This window comes from Rhinolophus hipposideros (genome assembly GCF_964194185.1).
Source record: "Rhinolophus hipposideros genome assembly, chromosome: 18".
Taxonomy (NCBI): Eukaryota; Metazoa; Chordata; class Mammalia; order Chiroptera; family Rhinolophidae; genus Rhinolophus; species Rhinolophus hipposideros.
The window spans coordinates 1,243,916-1,264,799 of NC_138064.1; the positions used below are offsets into that span (position 1 = coordinate 1,243,916).

At 57.8% G+C, this 20,884-nt stretch overlaps 1 protein-coding gene across 1 annotated transcript in view; it reads right to left on the minus strand.

The window, feature by feature from the left end:
• Window positions 1–20,884, minus strand: part of PKD1L1 (polycystin 1 like 1, transient receptor potential channel interacting) — a gene marked incomplete at its 5' end in the record, with an annotated part of 103,905 nt that overhangs the window by 81,249 nt on the left and 1,772 nt on the right. The window contains 16 exons of the mRNA XM_081079376.1: window positions 2,742–2,801; window positions 3,550–3,840; window positions 5,069–5,229; window positions 7,224–7,445; window positions 8,473–8,654; window positions 9,215–9,421; window positions 11,143–11,275; window positions 12,000–12,239; window positions 12,663–12,831; window positions 13,227–13,346; window positions 14,374–14,547; window positions 15,091–15,213; window positions 15,714–16,033; window positions 17,025–17,413; window positions 17,722–18,046; window positions 20,140–20,257. Of these exons, the coding sequence (XP_080935502.1) occupies window positions 2,742–2,801; window positions 3,550–3,840; window positions 5,069–5,229; window positions 7,224–7,445; window positions 8,473–8,654; window positions 9,215–9,421; window positions 11,143–11,275; window positions 12,000–12,239; window positions 12,663–12,831; window positions 13,227–13,346; window positions 14,374–14,547; window positions 15,091–15,213; window positions 15,714–16,033; window positions 17,025–17,413; window positions 17,722–18,046; window positions 20,140–20,257 (3,234 nt within the window). The remainder of the gene's footprint in view (window positions 1–2,741; window positions 2,802–3,549; window positions 3,841–5,068; window positions 5,230–7,223; window positions 7,446–8,472; window positions 8,655–9,214; window positions 9,422–11,142; window positions 11,276–11,999; window positions 12,240–12,662; window positions 12,832–13,226; window positions 13,347–14,373; window positions 14,548–15,090; window positions 15,214–15,713; window positions 16,034–17,024; window positions 17,414–17,721; window positions 18,047–20,139; window positions 20,258–20,884) is intronic.

Sequence of the window (20,884 nt, forward strand, 5' to 3'; positions counted from 1 at the left end):
CCATCGCACTCCTTCCTCCTTCCATCGCACTCCCTCCTCCCTCCATCGTGCTCCCTCCTCCCTTCATCGCACTCCCTCCTCCCTCCTTCGTGCTCCCTCCTCTCTCCATCACGCTCCTTCCTCCCTCCATTGTGCTCCCTCCTCCCTCCATCACACTCCTTCCTCCTTCCATCGCACTCCTTCCTCCTTCCATCGCACTCCCTCCTCCCTCCATCGCGCTCCCTCCTCCTTCCATCGCGCTCCCTCCTCCCTCCATCACACTCCCTCCTCCTTCCATCGCGCTCCCTCCTCCCTCCATCACACTCCTTCCTCCTTCCATCGCGCTCCCTCCTCCCTCCATCACACTCCTTCCTCCTTCCATCGCACTCCCTCCTCCCTCCATCACACTCCTTCCTCCTTCCATCGCACTCCTTCCTCCTTCCATCGCACTCCCTCCTCCCTCCATCGCGCTCCCTCCTCCTTCCATCACACTCCCTCCTCCCTCCATCACACTCCTTCCTCCTTCCATCGTGCTCCCTCTTTCCTCCATTGTGCTCCCTCTTCCCTCCATTGTGCTCCCTCTTCCCTCCATTGTGCTCCCTCTTCCCTCCATCACACTCCTCCCTCCATCACGCTCCCTCCTCCCTCCATCACGCTCCCTCCATCGTGCTCCCTCCTCCCTCCATCGTGCTCCCTCCTCCCTCCATCACACTCCCTCCATCACACTCCTCCCTCCCTCCATCGTGCTCCCTCTTTCCTCCATCGCGCTCCCTCCTCCCTCCATCGCGCTCCCTCTTTCCTCCATCGCGCTCCCTCTTTCCTCCATCGCGCTCCCTCCTCCCTCCATCATGCTCCCTCTTTCCTCCATCGCGCTCCCTCCTCCCTCCATCGCGCTCCCTCTTTCCTCCATCGCGCTCCCTCCTCCCTCCATCATGCTCCCTCTTTCCTCCATCGCGCTCCCTCCTCCCTCCATCGCGCTCCCTCTTTCCTCCATCGCGCTCCCTCCTCCCTCCATCGTGCTCCCTCCTCCCTCCATCGTGCTCCCTCCTCCCTCCATCGCGCTCCCTCCTCCCTCCATCGTGCTCCCTCCTCCCTCCATCGTGCTCCCTCCTCTCCTCCCTCCATCGCGCTCCCTCCTCCCTCCATCGCGCTCCCTCCTCCCTCCATCGTGCTCCCTCCTCCCTCCATCGTGCTCCCTCCTCTCCTCCCTCCATCGCGCTCCCTCCTCCCTCCATCGCGCTCCCTCCTCCCTCCATCGTGCTCCCTCCTCTCCTCCCTCCATCGCGCTCCCTCCTCCCTCCATCGCGCTCCCTCCTCCCTCCATCGCGCTCCCTCCTCCCTCCATCACACTTCCTCCTCCCTCCATTGCACTCCCTCCTCCCTCCATCGTGCTCCCTCCTCCCTCCATCGTGCTCCCTCCTCTCCTCCCTCCATCGCGCTCCCTCCTCCCTCCATCGTGCTCCCTCCTCCCTCCATCGCGCTCCCTCCTCCCTCCATCACACTCCCTCCTCCCTCCATTGCGCTCCCTCCTCCCTCCATCACACTCCTTCCTCCTTTCACCAAGTCAGCACACGTCCATTCTGGCCCGCCAAGCCTAGGGACTAGTCTACTGGAGACATAGCAATAGCCTAGAGCAAGAATCCTGCCAGCCGTCAGAACATCCACGGTGAGCGAATGGAAAAACACACGAGAATACACTACACAAGCCCTGTAAAGCCAGGTAAGGGCCCTGGAGACAGACAAAGCAGGACCTGCACACAGGTGGGGCTGGGAGGACCCTGGGGAGAGGCGCAGAAGGAGACTTGAATGAACTGTTACAAGAAACTGCTCAGGAACAATCTGGATGTGGCTGGAGGGAGTAAAGGGGGGAGGGGGAGACGAGTCAGGAGGAACCGGGGGACCCTCAGGTCCCACTGTCACCCCAAGTGTGGGGGGCTATCGGAGGGACAGGTCAGGGCTGTGACAGTCTGGCTTGCGGTCCCGAAGGTGCCACCTCTGGGTCGTGCAGTGAGTGACTGGGCAGCGAGACTGGAGGCAGAGACACAGTCCGGGCAGGAGAGCAGGCAGGAGCCTGTTTGGGGTGCTAACCAGACTGCAGAGAAAGGCCCCGGAAACCAGACGGGTTTCCACCCATAGAGAAACCCCTCCCTGGTCAGTATTCATTCGCTAAATAAATCCTCCCTGGTTATCCAACTACTCACTACTCAGTACGCGTCTGTAACACACTCAGTGACCACACGCCAGGCACTGTGACAGCTCTGGGGACACGTGTGTAAACTTGTCATGCAGACTTTCCTTGAAGCTCTCAGAGCAGGGCAAACAGCCACAGCAAGAGTCCTTTAAACAGGTAAGAAGACACGCACGGGGCTGCTGGTGGGGTCACACGACCAGACGAGGGTCTCCCCAGAGAGGAGACTCAAAGGTGACCAGAAAGGAGGGCACTCTCCCAGAGAACTTGGGAAGGACACCGAGGGAGGCCTTTCCAGCAGATGACACCCAGGGGCCAGGGCGTGGGAGGGGGAGTGGCTGCCGGGCCAGGGCTGGGGGGCCAACTGGTGTTTGGGGGGAGCTGAAATGCCACCACCCACACACTGGAAATGAGGGTTCAGCCAGACTGAGCCCCGCAAAGGGGCATGTACGTCCCCTTTGCTTGAAGTGAGGGAGTCGTGTGGGAATCCAGGTTTCAGCAACGCGAGTGGCGGGCACACCGGCCTGAAGGCCGGGCCCAGGCTCCGGGAAGGAGGAAGCCGCCACTCAGTCACCTGGTCTCCTTCCTGTGGATGGTGCTGCTTCTTGGAAGTCGCTGTAATAGGCTTCAAAGTCTGCACGAAAGGACAACCAGAACATCTTGTGTAAGCACAAACACCCCTGGAATTCATCCTGATTCCCAATGGATCGCAAACGTCACCCTTGGTCTATTGCTGTGGGGACACAGAACCCCTCAGAGGCAGTGGGGACAGCATCACGGCCGCAGGGAGTCAGGAGTCACTGGCCCTGGCCACAAGGAGACTGGAGTCCTGAGCAGCCGGTTATCAGTGGGGACCAACGCCCAGGGCTCTCCTCGCAGGAGCTCTCACTGTTCTTCCAGGGGACACACCTCACTCTTTTCTCGTAGGAAAGAAATGGACATAAGAGCGTCCTGCTGCCAGTGTCACTTTTCTGCCCCCACGGAGCTTCTCTCCTAAAGTTTGAGGGACTCACAGAGGCACCCCCACCCGCTAACCTGAGGCTCAGAGCCCTGGGTGTGGCAGCCTTTGCCAGGGCACAGGGCACGAGAAGAACTGTCACCTGAATACGAGCAGCCACATGAAATGGCGTCACGGGGGAGGGACAACTTTTATCCCTAACAATGAACTTCTCTCTCCAGTTTTAGGCTCAAAAATAGTTTCTGTCCAACCTGAAAACCAGCAGTAAAGGGACCCGGTGGTCCTTAGGGAGGAGAGGAAGATGGGGAAGCGACGTGCCCAGAAGGCTTATGCAGCCCCGACTGTGGAGCCGTCCAGGTCGCACTCGGGTGGGGTGAGCTGAGGGCCACGCAGGGACGTCACACCTAGCCCAGGCAGCACTGACCTGGGGCCTCAGAAGCTGGGCTGCCCCCTGAGGGGCTGGGCCCTGGGCCTGCAGTGTCACCTGCAGGGGGGGCACGGTGCAGGGTGGCCGTGGAGTCCACGGAGGTTCTTGCCGTGGTGGGAAGGTCAGGCCATCTGCGGGTCTGTGGCCACGGCTCCCTTGAGGACGGCGTGGACGTGACATGGGGAAGTGTCCTGCTTGGCCCCGGGGACAGTGCAGCAGACTCTGATGACCCCAAAACGGCCCCAAGACTAGAGGAGCCCAGCAGCCCCATGGTCCTACAAAAGGGAACTGAAACAAAGACTTCAGTGTTAAAAATCTGGACGAAAAAGGACGATTTGATTTTGAAAGTGTACAGATTACATAAGCATGTTCTGTTTTAAACAAGCCTGGCGTCCATTCGTAAACTGCACTTGGGAGGCAGGCAGGGAGCAGACAGACGTATGGACGTAGGACACGGGCTCACCTGACCATTCCACCCGCCACTCGCCTTCCCCGAGCCCCCAAGCCCTCTGCACCCCGGCAGGGGCTGTGCACGCACATTCTAGAAAAGATCTGGGCTCGTAGAGCTTCTCCTAATCCTTCCCTGTCCATCAGGGTCTGTGCAGCAATTCTACACAGAGTGGGTGGGATTTCTGAGAGAACGAGCAGCAGAGAACACATTGCAAGGACATAGAAAGTGACGTCACAGCGCACTGAGCTTTCACTTTCCACCACGGCAGTCAGGTTCTGTGACCACAGGGCTGAGCTGCCGCAGTGCAGGGACAAGCATTGCTGGGCGTAAGTGGAACCACTGCCGTGTCACTCAGCCCATGACATGTTGGGCACAGGCTTCGATTCAGACAAAACCATCCACCTAACAAACATGGGAGGGCCACCCTGCGAAGACGGCATGATGGCCTCCCTGTCTTCACGTCCCTTCAGCACTGAGGCCGGCCAGGCGCAGAGCTCCCCGCACGGAAGCTTCATGCGGCCCTACTGAGTGGAGAAACGCAAGGACATGGAGAGACTCTGAGGCTTGGCCAGCTTCTGTGCAAGACGCCAGCGGAGCCAGCTCAGAAATAAAAGGCCGTCTCTCAGCTGTTCAGAGCGAGCCCTCATCACAGATGTCACCAGGGACAGCTCCATCTGCCCAGGTCCAAACCCAGGAGCCCAGACACCTCCAGGCCGCACGCTGTCACTGAGCCCGGCATGCATGCAGAGGACAAGCATGGCCGGAGGGACGAGGCCCTGGAGAGCGGGTACAGCACACGTCACTTCCAGCAGCTTCCTGTACTGCTAACCCAGTAACAGTGCTTCAGCGAACACTGGGTCCAGCCTGCACACAGCGACCAGGCTGATGGGGGCTCTTTCCTCTGCTGTCACCACACGAGGATAAGAGCAGGAGGGGCAAGGGACACAGTCAATGACGCCAACACCAGACACACTGGTTCAAATGAACTACATTTTGCAAGTTTTTAGCAATCTCAAAATCACTCTGTTTCCTGAATCCACAAAATTAAGCAACAATCATCTTTACCTTCCACACAGTTCTTTTCTGTTGCGTTGACTAAAAAGAGATCCCAGGAGTAAGAGGGACCCACTGTGTCCCCACAGCCTGCACACTCGGCTCGAAGAGAAAGCTCCTCGTTCCAGTTCACAAAGACGTCTCTGAAGTGGACCCAGGAGATGTGGACGAATCTGGAACGTGCAAACTTGGTCTGAGACCTTCGGAAGACAACCTGGGGCTGCCTGGCTGCGTTCACTCGGGGTAGCCATGTTCAGATCTCCGGGCCTTTACTTGTGACCCAATAGCAGAGTCACAGCTGACTCGACTGAGTACCCACGGGCTGGCCCAGCCTGCATCGAGCTCCTCCGAGCAAGACTTCGTCTGACACCACCGTTTCCCAGGTGGCAAACACACCAGCACACCCCACAAAGCTCAGAGAGGCTGTGCCACTTCCTCAGGTCACACAGAGGCAAGGGGAGAGCCAGGACTGGGCCCCTGAAGGGCTCTGGCCAGGCTATGCACACTGCTCTCCTGGGAGCTCCATTTTTCCCGCACAGTGAGGCCTGAATCCGCTACAAACCCACGGTCACCTGGACCCTCGTGACGGCACGCAGGCTCCCCATTCCCGCAGGACTCAGGGTGCTCACAGGAAAGGGGCCGCCTGCCCTGTGGCCCCACAGCCCACCCACAGACCCCGCCCCGCACCTCCTAACTCCTTCTCTAGTCTCGCTTGCTGATTGTGCTCTCCAAAGTGCATCTTGTAGACTGTGGTTCTTTAGGACCACACGGGCTTCTGGGATTGCTGCCTTGGGCCTCACTCAGCGGTTTCTTTCCTGCGGGACCTGGGGAGACGCTGAGTGGGTGTGTGCTGCGGGCATTTCCCACGTGAAGGCCCCTCTCCCTGCACACAGGAGGCACGGCCCATGGGCCCACGAGGGTCCTCTCCTGGTGCCGGCCACAGGTGTGTGTGTCTGCGTGTGTGTGTCTGAGTGTGTGTGTCTGCGTGTGCATGCCTTCGCGCAGGGTGTGTGCGTGTGCGGTGGGGATGAGAGTGGACACGGGCAAGGAGAGGCCCATCTGGCCCCGCACCTCCCAGGACATTGTCACACAGGCTCAAATAATTCCTGACAGGTGTTCATTCAATAACTTTAGTGCGTGGTGAATGAATATCTTAAAATAAATTCTGTCATTATTTTGTGAGAAACAGAATTATACAGTGCCTGGTATTTTTAGACTAGAAGTGTCTAATTTACTGAACATATTATTTAAATTCGGCCCCAACATCTCTAGCCCTGTACTGGCAGGTCTTTGCTCTTAGTATACACCGATATTAGTAAAGCGCACGGGGCCTGGGTCATGTGGCCTCGCAGAAGCCCTGCACAGCACCGGTGACATGGCCCATGCTTGTCTACCGAGGCTTAGTTTCCACAGCTTCACACCTGAAACCCTGGATCCCAATCAAGGGGGTCTCTCAGAGCAGCTTTGCTGACTTCAGAGGCACAACTCACGCCCGATTCTTGAGGACACCCTCTTTCCTGTTTGCTTCCTCCTCCAGGAAGCCTTCTGGAACTCATCCAGCCCACGCTGCTACCACGAGTTGTTTTATACACAAGACCATAGTAACTACCCAGACCCCTTGCAGGGTCCAGTGATGGATGCAGCCCTGCCCGCCCCAGGCCTTTCAGACGTCCTGCAGAGCTGTGGTCACTGGTGTCCAGCTCACCCCAGCCCCCATGTGGGGGACAGAGCAGCTGCAGCACATGTCAGCCTGCGTGCAGTGTCTGGAGCTGTGTGTGGCCCTCGGGTGCTATTCTAACCTCTGCATTGTGGGGTTTTGGTTTGTGGTCACAGCAGTGCCGTGTTCCCTCTACCCTGCCTACTCTGGACGTCACAACTCAGCTGACGTGGACCTCCCATGTGGGAGGTGGCACCTGGCGGCCAAGGGCAGGGCCCCTGAAATGTTTTGCCTCCCTCTGGCGTCAGCCCCAAGCCCTGGAGCCATCCCATCTCGGGGTGGTTGCTCTGACGGGAGGGATGCCTCCCACTCAGGGCCCCCATTGTCAAAGCAGAGGGGATCCGGTGCCTGAACCCATCTCCTGTGTACACAGCAGGTTTCTTTGCGGGCGTGAAGCATGGAGGACAAAGTCCCAGACCCGCCTGGTGGGGGTGGCGGGACAGGTGGTACCTGAGCGATGAGTCAGGGCGGGTGGACAAAAACACCTGCGCCTCTGAAGAGTTCCGGCCGTCACTGGAAACTGTCAGCGTCACGAGAAACTGGTCATAGCCGCCACTGAGAGAGAGCGCTGCGAAGGAGAGGATGGGGGCCCCGACGTCCAGGCTGTGTGGAGAGGGCCCAGTGAAGCAGGGGCCCCTGGGGCTGCCAGCTGGGGTGCACGTCCAGTAGTACCTGTGGGGGAAGCCACTTGAGGGCTGAGCGCACCTGCTCTGGTCAAGTATGTGACCAGTGTCACTATGCGGGCTTTTCTGGGGGCTGCAGGGGAGTGAGCGGACAGTTTCTGTGGAGGATGCGTGCTCCAGGTTACTGGTGTGTGTACGGTGTCCAGGGGACTTGTGTGTCCAAGGCCATTGGTGGTGTCCGGGGGAGATTGGTGCTCAAGGTCAGTGGAGTGTGGACAGTGTCCACGTCAGGACACTGGGTCAGGCCGCCCAGGGAGGGTGCGGGTGCAGAAAAGGAGCCTGAGCCAGGGGCCTCCGACCCTGAGGGACACACACAGTGATGAGCAACACCCGGAAATGCAGCCTCCCACACAGCAAAGCCCTGCACAGCCCAAGTGTTTTCATACAAAATAACATGTTTGCTATGGACTAAATGTCTGTGTCCGCCCCCCAAATTCCTATGTTGAAATCCTAACCCCTCAAGGTGACAGTGCCAGGAGGTGGGGCCTCTGGGGTGAGTAGGTCATGAGGGTGGGGCCTCCGTGATGGATTCGTGCCCTTAGAAAAGAGACCCTACAGAGGGCCCTGGCCCTCCCCCGTGTGAGGACTCCGCGGGAAGACGGCGGCTGTGAGCCAGGAGCAGCCCAGCAGACGCTGAACCTGCCGGCACCTTGAGCTTGGACTCCCAGCCTCCAGAGTGTGAGGAAGAAATGTCTGACGCTTCTAAGCCCCGTCGGTGTGGTGACACCGTGGCCTCAACACACTGAGACACTACTTAAACCTCATGTTTAAATATATCATACTTTAAATACCAGCGTATACGTCCACTCACGTTTTATTTCCACCCCTTTCCCTCCCTTATATTTTGATCCTAAATGAAATATTAATTCGACTAATGAAAGTTAAGACACTTAAAACAGTTTAAATTATTACGGCAGAATTCTCACACCAGCTCCCCAGAGGTGACTCTGGGGGGGAGGAGGATGAAGAGAAGGGCCGGGCTGAGGAGGAGTCGTCGCAAGGCCCTCGGTGCTCACCTGAGCGCGGCCCCAGGCCTGTCTGGGTCGAAGGACAGGGTCCCCGTGAGCACGACGGTGGACGACGGTGTCCTGGGGACGAGCAGGTGCGTGCCCTCGGAGATCACGCTGACGGGGTCCCTGGCTCGCACCTCCACCCCCACGCAGTGGTTACTGTACACAATACTGCCTTCCACCTGCACCTACAACATGACGACAAGGGACGTCACAGGGGCTGGCAGGGTACTCACCGGAGCCGGACACTCGTCTTAGAGTTAAAGGGAAACTGGTGAGTCCAAGTGCATTGTCAGCTCCAACAAGAGGCTCCAGGTACTGCACAGAAAGCCTTATTTTCAACCCCAGCCAGTCACCTTTGTCAAAATAAACATCCTACTGGGTGCTCAGGGAGACAACATGGCAGGAGTTAATGAGAGCAGGAGCACTTTCCTTTGGAGTGTGCATCTCACAGCTGGGCTCCCTGGGTCCCCGACCTCAGGGACACCTCGAGGGGTGACACCTGCCTGCACACACGCACGGCCTCTAAACCTGCCGCCGCAGCAAGTTTCCCGTGGTTGTAGATTTTGTTGAGCTTACCTTTGCTGAAGCTTCCTTTCTAACCCTCAAACACACATGGACTAAAGGAAAGGTAACTGAAGTTGAACACAACTCCCTTCTCTGGACAGAACTGGCCTGGCTCTTGCTCACAGGCTGCTGGGAAGTACGAGTCTGCTTGTGCAAGTGGCCGTGTAAGCCGCCAGCCCACCTTGGCCAGTGCAGTGTAGTTCCCGGGCTCCAGGAAGTAGGCTGGGACAGTGATGGTCCGCCTGTGAGTGCCGACGGCAGGGGGCAGGGGTACCTGCAGCCCTGCACGGTCCTGGAAGCTCCAGGTGTAGGACAGGCCTCGGGAGATGTCACAGACAATGGCGGCTTCAAAGGTCACTGCCAGCATCACAGGCTGAGACCGCCACACCTGTGTATTAAGAGAACGATGTCTCATTAAACTCCCATTGTGCCAAAACAAATACTACATCCATCTTACAGAGAAAAGTCAAAAGTCAAAATATAAAAGCAATGAGAACAAAGAATAAATATTTATCCTCATGATGAGGAAAAACCCTTCTAAAGTGTAAAATTCATGGGAAAGTATCAAAGGAAAACGTTAATAGATTCGCTTACATAAAATCTTAAACTTCTGAATGTCAAAAATATAAATAATTTTAAAAAGCAATCAACAGAGAAAAAGGAAAATCATTTGCAAAATCCATGACAGTTTAACACCTTAAAATCAATAGGAAATTTTCAAAGTCTCCAAGAGAAAGCCAAGCAAAGACATGAACAGGCAAATCAACAATATAAATTGTTACCTCATTGTATGGTTTTGATGATAGAATCAGGTAAATGTTTTATATGTTCAAAGTTTAAAGTAAAGCAAAAAAAACCCCAAGACAACACACTAATTTCTGATAGTTGCAAACAAACTGAAACAAAGGAATGTAACCGCATTTCAGACAAGTAACAGGGGAAAGCGATATCGGAAGTGACTTTAATAGTATTTTGAGGCTATATTCTGAGGGCAAAAAGAACTACAGAGAAATCTGAAAGCTCCCTGAGAAGGTTTATTTCTGGTGGTGATATTGGTGCTGTTGCTCTCAAAGTATTTTACACATTTATTAGCAAAATTGCTAACAAATAGTTGCAGAGGTGAAGCCGCTGTCAGGTGGGGCAGAAGCCACCGGATGAGCCCGGAGTCCCTCTGCCCGAAAGAAGCCCCTGGGAGCATTGAAAGATACTGTCTACACCTGAGTGACAGGAACCAAATGTCACGCAGTGTCATCGTCCGGGGGACACAGGGTGCCGACAGGGCTGCCAAGGCGACGACGGGGCCCCCTGGAGGATTTTACATGAAGCGCTGCCATGAACAGTGGGGAGGGAAGAGCTTGCAGGGACACAGGCTTTTAACACCTACTAGTGTTTGTTACCAATGGAATTTGGCTTTGGCTTTAAGTGATTTTTGTGACGCTTTCAATTGCTTTTAAGACATTTTTTATTGTTCTACTCTGAATATGAAACCATTCCGGCATTTGTCACACAACTGGCCAGATTTATGAGTTACAACAAACTTTAACACTGAGAAGTCCGTTTTTAACCCACGGATGACTAACAATCACACTAAATTATGACACGCTCAGGGGGATGAGAACTGGTTCTGAGACGGTGACAGGTGAGTTTAGCTCCCTTATGTCCTTGGAGCACTTTGACTCTGAAAAGAAATAAAAATCGACCCTATTTTTTGTAACCCATAGTAGGTGCTCAACACGGAACTGAGCATTTCTGTGGATTTTGATATCACATAGACTCAAACATCGATTTCTCCCGGAAATGCTACGGTTCTTTGCACAAGCAATTTTTAATAACCTCAAAGCGGAGTGAGCTGACCACCAGAGAAATGGAGGTGAATAAAGGGTGGATTCCAAGGCCAGAAACACTTCTGCCTCCCTCCCCCTCCACCCTCCTCTCCTTCCCTCCTCCCCCCCCCCCCACCCTTCCAGAATCCCTCACTCTCGCTCTCTGTGCCAAATGCAAGGGAGAAACTGGACAAAGCCTGGCTTCATCCCCAGAGCTCGCGTTCCCGGCGCTGGTTCCCGGGGGAAGCGCTGCCACACACCTGGTAAGTGAGCCCCAGGCCCCTACCTGCACCTTGGCGGGCCCCATGTTCTTCACCGGGGGCGGCTGGCAGGGCTCCTGCACGATGAAAAGGTGCTTTTTTAGGGAGGAAGCGCTGATGTTGTTCAAGGCCAGGACCTGCACCGTGAACTCCCCTTCCCTGAGGGTGACAAGGCACAGACCCTGACTGACGCGTGAGTCACTCCACCCTTCTCACAGCTGTCCCCCTACGTAAGCACAGGCTCTGATGGCCGGACAGCCCGTGAATGAGGAGAGGACACTCGGTCATGACCGACTCCCAGGGGCCATTTGTCGCCCAGTTAATAGACCCCCTGCCCAACAAGCACAGGTCAGGGCAGAGACCCGACCCCCCAGTGCTGTCACCTGCTATATGAAAAACCACCAGCCAAATGGGGACACACGCATCCCTCCTGGGGAGCCCTGGCGGCAGCCATCACCTGGCTCCTCTGTCCCCCATATAAGGGGCACCCTCACCCGTGACTGAATATCTGTGAGCATGACCTTTCCGTTCTGTTCTCTGCCCCAGGGATCAGTTCTCCTGCAAACCCAGGGGCACAGGACAGACCCCAGGGCCTGGAGATGAGATGGGGGTGGAGCAGAGGGACCTGGGTTGTTGGGGGGTGGAGGGGCCCAGCCTGGGGAGGGGGATAGAGGGGCCTGGGCTGCGTGCACAGGCCGCCCCTGGCCAAGCAGGTCCTGTCCAACTAAGGAAACACACGCTTGCTTTGCAAATGATGCAAATGGACAATCATTCAGGACTGCTGGATTTGCAACAGCACAGCCCCCGTCAGAGGCCCAGCCCTGGAGCATGTGAGAACATGTGGCCTGCGGTCCTAGAGGCCCTGCCGACGGGCGCGCATTACCTATGGTAGACGTGGCTGGCGGAGCTGCCTCCCAGGCCTCCTGCGCCGTCCCCAAAATCCCACAGGTAAGCGACATCGCTGCCAAAGTTGAGTCTGCACTGAAAGGTCACAGTGGTGTTCACCAGGGCCGAGGAGGGGGCCGTTAGCCGGCTGGGGACGACCCTCCGCTGCACCCAGATGTGATGGGGCTCCGAGACCACGCTGCTCATGCCGTTGGAAGCCTGGACCACCACGTGGTACCTGTGAGGTGGGCCGGAGCCCAGTGAGAGCGACAAGCTGCTCGTTACTTCCAGGAAAGCCAGCGGCTGGCACCTAATCTGTAGGGATTATCACAGCAGCCAGGGGTTTCCATGTCACCGCTTCACGAGATAATGCAGCTCTCAGAGCAGCACTGTCACCCTTCCTTAGGAGAATTTGCTGAGGCCACGATGGCAGCGGGACGGCATCTGAACTGGGACTGTCTGGTTCCAAAGCCCCCCACCCCCCGCCCCCTGACGTCGTTCAGAGGGGGAATCCCGCTTCCTTTTGGGGGCTCAATTCAGGACGTGCTGGGTGACAGTGAGTGCAGATGTGACTCCCAACTTGCTTGGTGCTAGCACACTGGCGCCAGACTGCTGAGGCTGTGTCACGGGCAGCCAGGCGGGGTGAGGACCATGTACGCACCACTGGGGGACGCCAAGTCTCCTCCTGATGCTTCTGGAAGTCGTCTTCACGGGTGGCTCTCCTCCAAAGTACCACGCAAACTCCAGGGCACTGGTTTCCTTGGTAACAGCTACAAAAGCGATGTCGGTGTCGGTGGCAAACACCGTCCCGTTTGTGTAGACAAACACGGCTGTGATGAAGGAAATGGAGGCAAGGAGCTTCAGCCCCCAGGGCTGGGACCACCCAGGGCAGTGGTGTCCTCGCCATCCCCTGAGCAGGGAAATGGGCCAGGTGGGAGGCGACTGGGGCCCATGCTCATCAAGTGACACGGCCACCTCCTCTGGAATGTACAGGGGAGCTGGCGGGTGATTCTGCATAGCACCCCCTTCTCATGCCTTTAGGTGGAAGCCGTAAGGCCTGTGCTTCTAGAAAAGCCCAGAACGGACTGCAGGTGAACAAGAGCTTGGTCAAGGGCAAGTGGGGTCTTGGTCGAGCTGCCACAGAAGCTGCATCGTCGGTGGCCTTTGTGACCTCGACCAACTGCGAGAAGGTCTCGTTAAATCTTGAAGTAGAAGAAACACGTACGCTGCAGCTGGTACCGAACGGTCACGCTGGCCCAGGCCTGGACGTCACCCACGAGAGTGTGGGAGGTAAAGGACACGTTGTAGTAGGAAACGGATGGAAAATGGTGTGTGAGGACAGTGCCTGGAATGGAAAAAAGGTTTGGAAAAACAGTCCCAACCTGGTGCATTCATCTCACACAACACATAGTGATATTTTGCACTTTTTTAGTTCCCTCTTTGAATTCCAATTTGAAGCACATATTTGGAATCAGACCTGGGAAATATGAACTTTGTCACAAAACTTCTCTCATTAGAATGTTGTCTAAGTGTCTTCTCTCTCTCTCTCTCTCTCTCTCTCTCTCCATACACAGTAAGTACATTCATTCCTTTGAAATATGCTTATTACCTCTGCAGGTGGCCTGTTCTTACAGCATCTCTCCAGTGTGCACACTAAGCAGCTTAAACAGGGTCCACGGGTAACTTTGGGCTCTGAAGCCTCTGAAGTGTAATGCAGAATGGTGCACGTCCGTGCACACAGGCACAGTCACACACGAGCACACGGGCACACACGTATGTATGTACCAAGGGAACATACCACGTATCTTGTCAGATTCTAGAGGGGACCCGGGTGTCTAGAAGATTGAAAACAGCTCATAGATCAGAAAGGGATATTAAGAAAGAAGGCAGGTTTGTTTTGCAAACATTACTGTTGTTGTGCTGTGTAGCTTTTATAATAACGTGCCCGTGTATGCGTTACAGAGCAGTGTGGGCTTTTGCTCTGTGTCAGCGCATGACAATTTCTGGAGAGCAAATACCCTGCGGAGAGGAGTGACCTCATGGAAGCCAACTGCCCCCCGAGGCGCCCTGTCCCCCGCGGCTCCACACAATGACCTGCCCAGGAACCTCCGTCAGCCTCGTCCTCCTCCGGGCGCCTCATGTCCTAGCTCACAGTTCTCTGTGGGTCTCAGTGTCTCCCTGATCACAAATGCCGCGGACTCGGACTCGGGCTTTGTGTGGCTGCCTGTGCGTGTCCCCTCAGGGCACAGCAATGCACAATACCCGTCCTCTGAAGGAGGGAAGAGTGGACGAAGGCGCGGAGCTGCTACAAAACGGATGGGACAGCCGGCAGGCAGCCCTGTACACCGGGGCGGCCGCCCACGCAGCCTCACCTTGGCCATCTGCCTGCGAGCCGCCAAAGGCCAACACTTCACTGTCGTGGACGCTGCTGGAGTTCACGAACACGGCCGCAGCTGCTTGGCCCACATGCACATAGTAGGGCCCCAGCTCCAGCTCAGTTCCACGCCGCTCGTTATAAAGAGCTGCCCTGAGCACGTGGACGCCTTCTGCAGGGAAGAGAACGGCAGTTTGATGCTGTTCCAAGCTCACAGATGTTTGTCATGTGGGCTGCTTGCGACAGGCTGACGGACTCGGGAACTGGTACCGACGCAGGGCCACTGTGGGCATGCGAGGCTGCAGGCACCCGGGCCCCACGCCCTGGCAGCATGTGCCCTCAAGCTCTTCCTAGTAACTTGTTCTAACGAGGCTGCTGCGTTTTCCTTTTGCCCTGAGAACTACGTGGCCAGTCCCACGCACTGGGAAATGGTCACAAGAACGAACACACATCGGTCCTCCCACAGCTGAGCAAATGTCACATGGGAGTATATTAAAGAAACACTACGGCAGGTAACAAAAACGGCCGCGGATCTTCCCGTTTTCACCCCGGTGCCTTGGCTACAGTGTGACCTTCCAGGCCCTCCCACTCCGTGGGTGCGCCTCCCTCTCCAGCCCTGGAATTGGCGCCGGCTTTGGCCCACGGGCCTGCACACCTGGGCTGCTCTCCCTTGTCTTGGGAGCCCGCACTGCTCCATGGGAAGAAGCCAGCCTACCTGCTAAGTGACGAGGGACATGTGACTGATACCCCATCGCCTTGGCCAACAGCCAGCCGCCCTCCAGGAGCAGTGCCCTCAGGGACAGGAGCCCGTCGGAGGCCGGCTCAGACCCGAGAACTCCTAGCAGAACCGGGGGCTTAAGGACCAGGCAGAAGGAACGGCTGTGCCTGGCCACTGACCACAGGACGTGGGCTTCCTCCCCGGGGCTCCTCACTGCCAGCCTCCTCATCCCCAGACCTCAGCACAAACCCCTGAAGACGCGTGGGGAGTGTCACCAAATCTGCCAAGTTTTGCAGAATGGAAAACCGAGCCCACAGGCTTTAGTCAATGGCTTCAGTATCCCTGTGCAGGAGGCAACTCTGTAAAGTCAGCAGTGTGACCTCAGGTCTCAGCCCACCTCTCCCGGCCTCGCCCACGGCTCCTGTGAGTGGCGGTGGCTCTGGCTACCCCAACGGGAGGACCAGTGGGAGGGAGCTCAGGACGGCGGCCACAGCACGGTTCCCGGCCTCCACGCCAGGACGGGAGAGACACACAGGGGTCGAGGGCCTCCTGCCGACCCCACGGTCTCACCCTCGCCAGCATTTCCTGCCATGTCCCTAAAGCTGAACGTGTGCGCGTACCTTTCCTGTACCGGTGGTAGACGGTAACGGCCACTTCCTCAGACACACAGCGGATCCTCACTTGGACCCCGGAACTGTCCCCGAAATCCATCCGCAGACACAGAGCCCCTTCGGGAGCCATCTGAACCCGGAATCCCAGACTCAGAGGTACCGGAGGGCCAGCCCGTAAGCGACAGGTGACAGGAGGCACGTCACCAGGACCTTGAACTGGGATGGGTCCAGGACGACACTGAGGGAAGGGACAGAGCGGCCAGCAGCCAGACTGGGACGTGGAGAGGCCGTGGGGGTGGCGAGGTCCAGGAGCCAGGCTGCGGGAGCTGCTGGGGAGAGCAGGAGCTTCAGATCTCACACGTCTGACAAATCCCAGGGCCATGTCACCAGAAGGCCCGGGTGGCAGGAGGGAGCTCCCCTCTCCGGAGGCAATTCAGCCGAAAGCAAGGGTTTGGGACCTGGTGACAGAGCCACTTTCAATGCTCTCAGAGTGGGGTCCCGGGGCAGCAGGACCAGCAACACCGGGAGAGAGGCAAGTTCTCGGGGGTCACCTCGGGCCTGAGTCACCCAACCTCTAGTCACCTGGGCCCCCATGTCAGAAGGGGTGGGGCCAGCAAGCCCCCAGGAGACTGAGGTAAAACCTGAGAACCACTGCGGGAGCTCTGGCTGCATTGGTCACAGTGATAATGTATTTTCCCTCATGGCTGAAGTAATGGGCACACAAGGTGTGTTCCCCAGAAGTCACCACCTCTGACGATTTTGTGGGAATGCTAGCGTGGGGCAGCGGCTGTCATGTCTCCGTGCAGCAGTGTCTGCTGTGAGCAAGCTGGGGAGTCGGGAGTGGTCTGGACAACTGGACCTCCCGCCCCCAGTGGCACAGGACTTCCCTGATGGTCATCGACCTGTTGAGAGCTGTTCTGGGTGGTGCTGATGGTGGCCAATGGGCAGCATAAACCAAGGACAGAAAACCTCCGAGCAGACACGGGACACTCCCGTGGTCGTGGAACAAGATTACGGGTCTTAATGGCCATCTCCACGCCCCGGGTGGCCCTCCACTGGACGCCCTGTGCAGGTCCCATCAGAAACACACACAGGCAGGCAAATCTCCAGTCTGCACACGTGACCCACATGGCAGACAAAGGACAGCAAGGGACACGGGACTCGGGTGGGAAGGCGGCACCTGCAGGGCCCAGGGCCTTGTGACTAGAAAGCAGTGGCCACAGCCGCTGCAGTGACAAGGAAGACACTCGCTGGGCACGGCTCCTGAATCCAGGGAGTCCCCTAGAGGGGACACTGGCCTCCACACCACCCTCACCCTACCTGCTGGGCAAAAGGGCAGGCTGTGACATCAGGATGCTGGCCTGAGCCGATGCGGCCGCCTCGATGGGGGCCCCCGTGGTGACAGTGGCAGGTGTGACATCAGTCCTGGCAAGCAGCTCCGGGGCCACGTCCTCTGCAAAGCACAGCAGTCCCGTGGCACAGGAGGGGGTCTCTACCACCAGGCTGCATGGCCCGGCAGGACACGTGCACTGGAATTGAGGTTGAACGCCAGTGAGGGTGGTGACAGGGCCCAGGGTGGCAGCGGCACTGCTGTCCCCACGGTCAGACGGCTCCCGCACTCGGGTGGGTCCCGGGACTCGGCCCTGCAGCGGCGTGAAGCTGGAGGAGGGAGACCTACCTCCCAGCACAGCAGTCAAGACAGCGCCCAGCTGGCGCCAGAGGGAGTGACAGGGCAGGCTCCGCAGGACTCTGGGGACTGGAGTGGTCAGTCCCTGCTGCCCCCACCCCACCCCAGGCTCAGCCAATAGAAAGCGAGCCATTCTATACGCTCAGCAATAAAGCAACGCTCACAGCTGAAAGATGCCGCTTTTTCAGACATAAAAAATCAAGTGCACTTCCCCTTATCGTGGAGATGAATTTCAGTCGTGCTTTCGGGCTGCCCTGCCGTGTCCACAGGACCGGAAGTTCCCACATGGTCCCCCAGGCCAACAGCCACCTGCACCCACCATACACCCACCTGCAGCAGCTCGCGGGAGGCACCACTCGCTCCCCCAGCTGCACACGGCGGTTGGCGACGGCGGCCGGGGCCACTGCTGCTCCGGAAGCTCGCAGGTATAATGGGAGCTTCCCGGGGGTTCCTGAGTACGAGGGGAAGGCAGAGCGGGGAGGCGGGCAGCATGTCACCACGTGGGGAAGGGTGGCTGCGTGCCCCCGGCTTTGCCCAATGTGGGGGTGCCATCATTTCCACCTGCGGCTCTTTGTGCTGGGAATAGTCGGGGAGCTGGGAATAGTGTGGACAACTCCTGACCGGCACCTGTTCCTGCGGGGTGGGCAGGGGGCACCTGGGGAGACCATGCAGGTGGACACCAAACCAGCAAGGGCGGCAGCAGGTGTTCTGGTGCCAGGTGTCACTGAGGAGGGGACATACTTAGAGCCACTTACTCACACCTGTGGGCCCCTGTCTTCAGCCATGACGCTCCCACTACACAACTTCCCAGTGAGCCCAAAAATGAAAAGCCCTGCCCCCCAGAACAGCAGTACAGAGGCCATTAGGTGGGACGTGGCTTGTTGAAGGGACAGCAGAGTGAAGCACGGTGGAAACTGTGACACCCAGAGCAAAGGGAGTGGAGGGGACGCAAAACGCATCCTGGGGGCCACAGGCAGGAGCCACGAAGCTGTGGTCAGGCCCTTACTCTGCGGAGTGGGATTCTGACAATGGTGCCGAACGGCCTAACAGACATTCTGAAGAACCACCTGCTGCCACGGGCTGGCGACATGCGTTGGAGTTGGAACCAGGCTTCCCCACAGATAAAACCGGCTTCACAAGCCTGGCTCTTGCTGCAACAACCAAGGAGCTGCCACCAGAGGGCAGACGCGGGCACTCCTTAGGGAGAACGTGCGGGGGCTGAGGCCCTGTTCTGGAGACGAAGCTGGTCGCTGGGCAAGGCCCCGGGAGGCGGCTGAACAGCTCGAGGTCTTCCTGTCCGCCCGACCGCACCCGTCTCCCGAAGGCCAGAGAAACGAGGACATGAAAAACTTGGAAGGGACGCGGCTGGTCCGAGCACATGGTGCTGCAAACTCCAAGGTCTTCCTGCAGAGTCTGGGCAGGTCGGCCGAGGAAGGTGCCGTCACGTGGGGTGACGTCCACCAACACCTTGCACATGGTCGGCCGCAAAGAGCCCCCTCTCTGCAGGTGAGAACCCTCGGCTGTGCCCGTGATGGCCCGAGGGCTCAGAACTCCTTTCCAATAACAAAAGGTGGGGGTGGAAGGATGGTTCGCATACAAGGGAGGCTTCCCCTGGCTCCCGAGGAAGGTTCAGGCCGCAGCTCCAGCCATTTTGGGAGGCATTAAGGTCCCTGACCACACGCGGGCGGTCCCTAGTGGCACTGGGCTGCCCTCCCTTGTCATAACTCGCACCCTCAGCCAGACGGCGAGCTGACGACGTGTCACACACTGGCCTCGGCGATTCCACGCGCCACTGCGTCTCCACTGTAAGACTCACGCTTGCCAGGGGTGCTCCTCAGCACGTGTCACCCAGGAGCCCTGGTGCCAGTGACTGTCCCACTAAGCATTACCAAGCCTGATGCCGACGAGACCAGGTCCACCAGTCTCGGGGACCCCAGTCCCACAGGCACATCGCCGCTCTGACCCGGGGGCCCGGGAATGGGGTGTGAGGTGCCTGTGCCATGTCACACTGGCAGAGCTTCCAACATGACGTGTGTGCTGGCATCAGAGAGTGTGCAGAAGGAGGTTTGGAAGTAAGACCCGTGGTCCCGGTGACGTCTCCCTCGTGTGAGTGTCTGCCCTGGGTGCCACGCGGGACCCGACAGAAGAGAGGCCGCCAGCTCTGCGCTGCGGGCAGCGGGCAGTTCTGGGAACCCTGAGGGCACCTGGACTTTGCAGGAACGAAGGGGCAGCCCTCGGAGAAACCCACTCTCAGCACTCACGCCACAGCTCACTCTCCCAGCCACCGGCCACTGGCTCCCTCAGGCTTCACCGTGGACACTGTCCCCGAGACCCAGGAGCCACCACCCCCCCCCCCACAGCTAGGCCATGGTCCCCAAATAAACCCTTCAGGTGATGACCGCTCCAGCACGGACCTAAGAGCCCAGGTGACACCAGAACGCCACTTCAGAGCTCATCCCCTTTTGTGGCAGAAATGGGGGCAGAACCGGGATTCGCCTAAGTTAACATACAGCGGTCAGGGTTTGGGGTTAATCTTTGCGACCACACGGACCAGGCACAGAGGCCGGTCACAGGACCATCCTCGCCACGTGACAACAACAGTTGGGATGAAGCTCAGTTCTGTGTACAGTTCTTTAACCCCAGCACCTCCTTTAAAAACTGCTTTTTTTCTCCACTGAACTAAAAGTAGGAAAAAAGGCTGAATGCATACTCTGAGACACAGCTGACACCTGACAACAGGCAGCTCACCGTTCCCGGTCGTGAGAAATGCCCTTGGCTGGCTCCTGGGCCCTCGGGATCCAGGGCCTTCCTGGGGTCAGGGGGTCACGGCCATGGTGGTCAGCCGGCCGGCTTCCTCTGAAATGTCCTAAAAAACAGTAAAAGGGAGCAGCTCATGCTTCCAACTTCCGCCCGTGAGCACTCGCGTCGGGACATGCATCACACCGGGGACGGAACGACCAGAGCGCCACCAGTGTTCGCCTAACCAGAAAGGCTAAAGCTATCTCCCTCTGCTTTCCGAAAGTTCTTCCTATCACGTGCGCTTACGCAGGGGTCTGTGTGTCCGTCTGACACTGGCCACCACCCCAGGGAGACACAGCTGATGGGAGCTGAGGAAGTCCGACGATAAAGCACCGGAACCGGGACATCTGGGAACAGGCCACCTTCCAGTTTCACAGGGACGACTACCGGCAGCCTCGCTGGCCCCCCACTGCTGTTTCATTTGGCATCTTACTGACATTTTCCTCTGCTCCAGGGTGGTGTGTGAATTAATGAGTAACTGAGAAGAAAGCGACACCAAGAGGGGGGATGATGTGTGGCTCAGGCTGGCTCTGGGGGGATGGGAAGGCACGGAAGGTCCCGGGAAGATGGCTGAAGAGCCTGGGAGTGGGAGGTCGGGCTGGCAAGTGTGTGTGAATCCGTGTTTCCCACAACTGCTGCAGCCGGACAAACAGACCCCTGGGGAGTTCAAAGGTGCCCACGTCTGGTTTGGCAC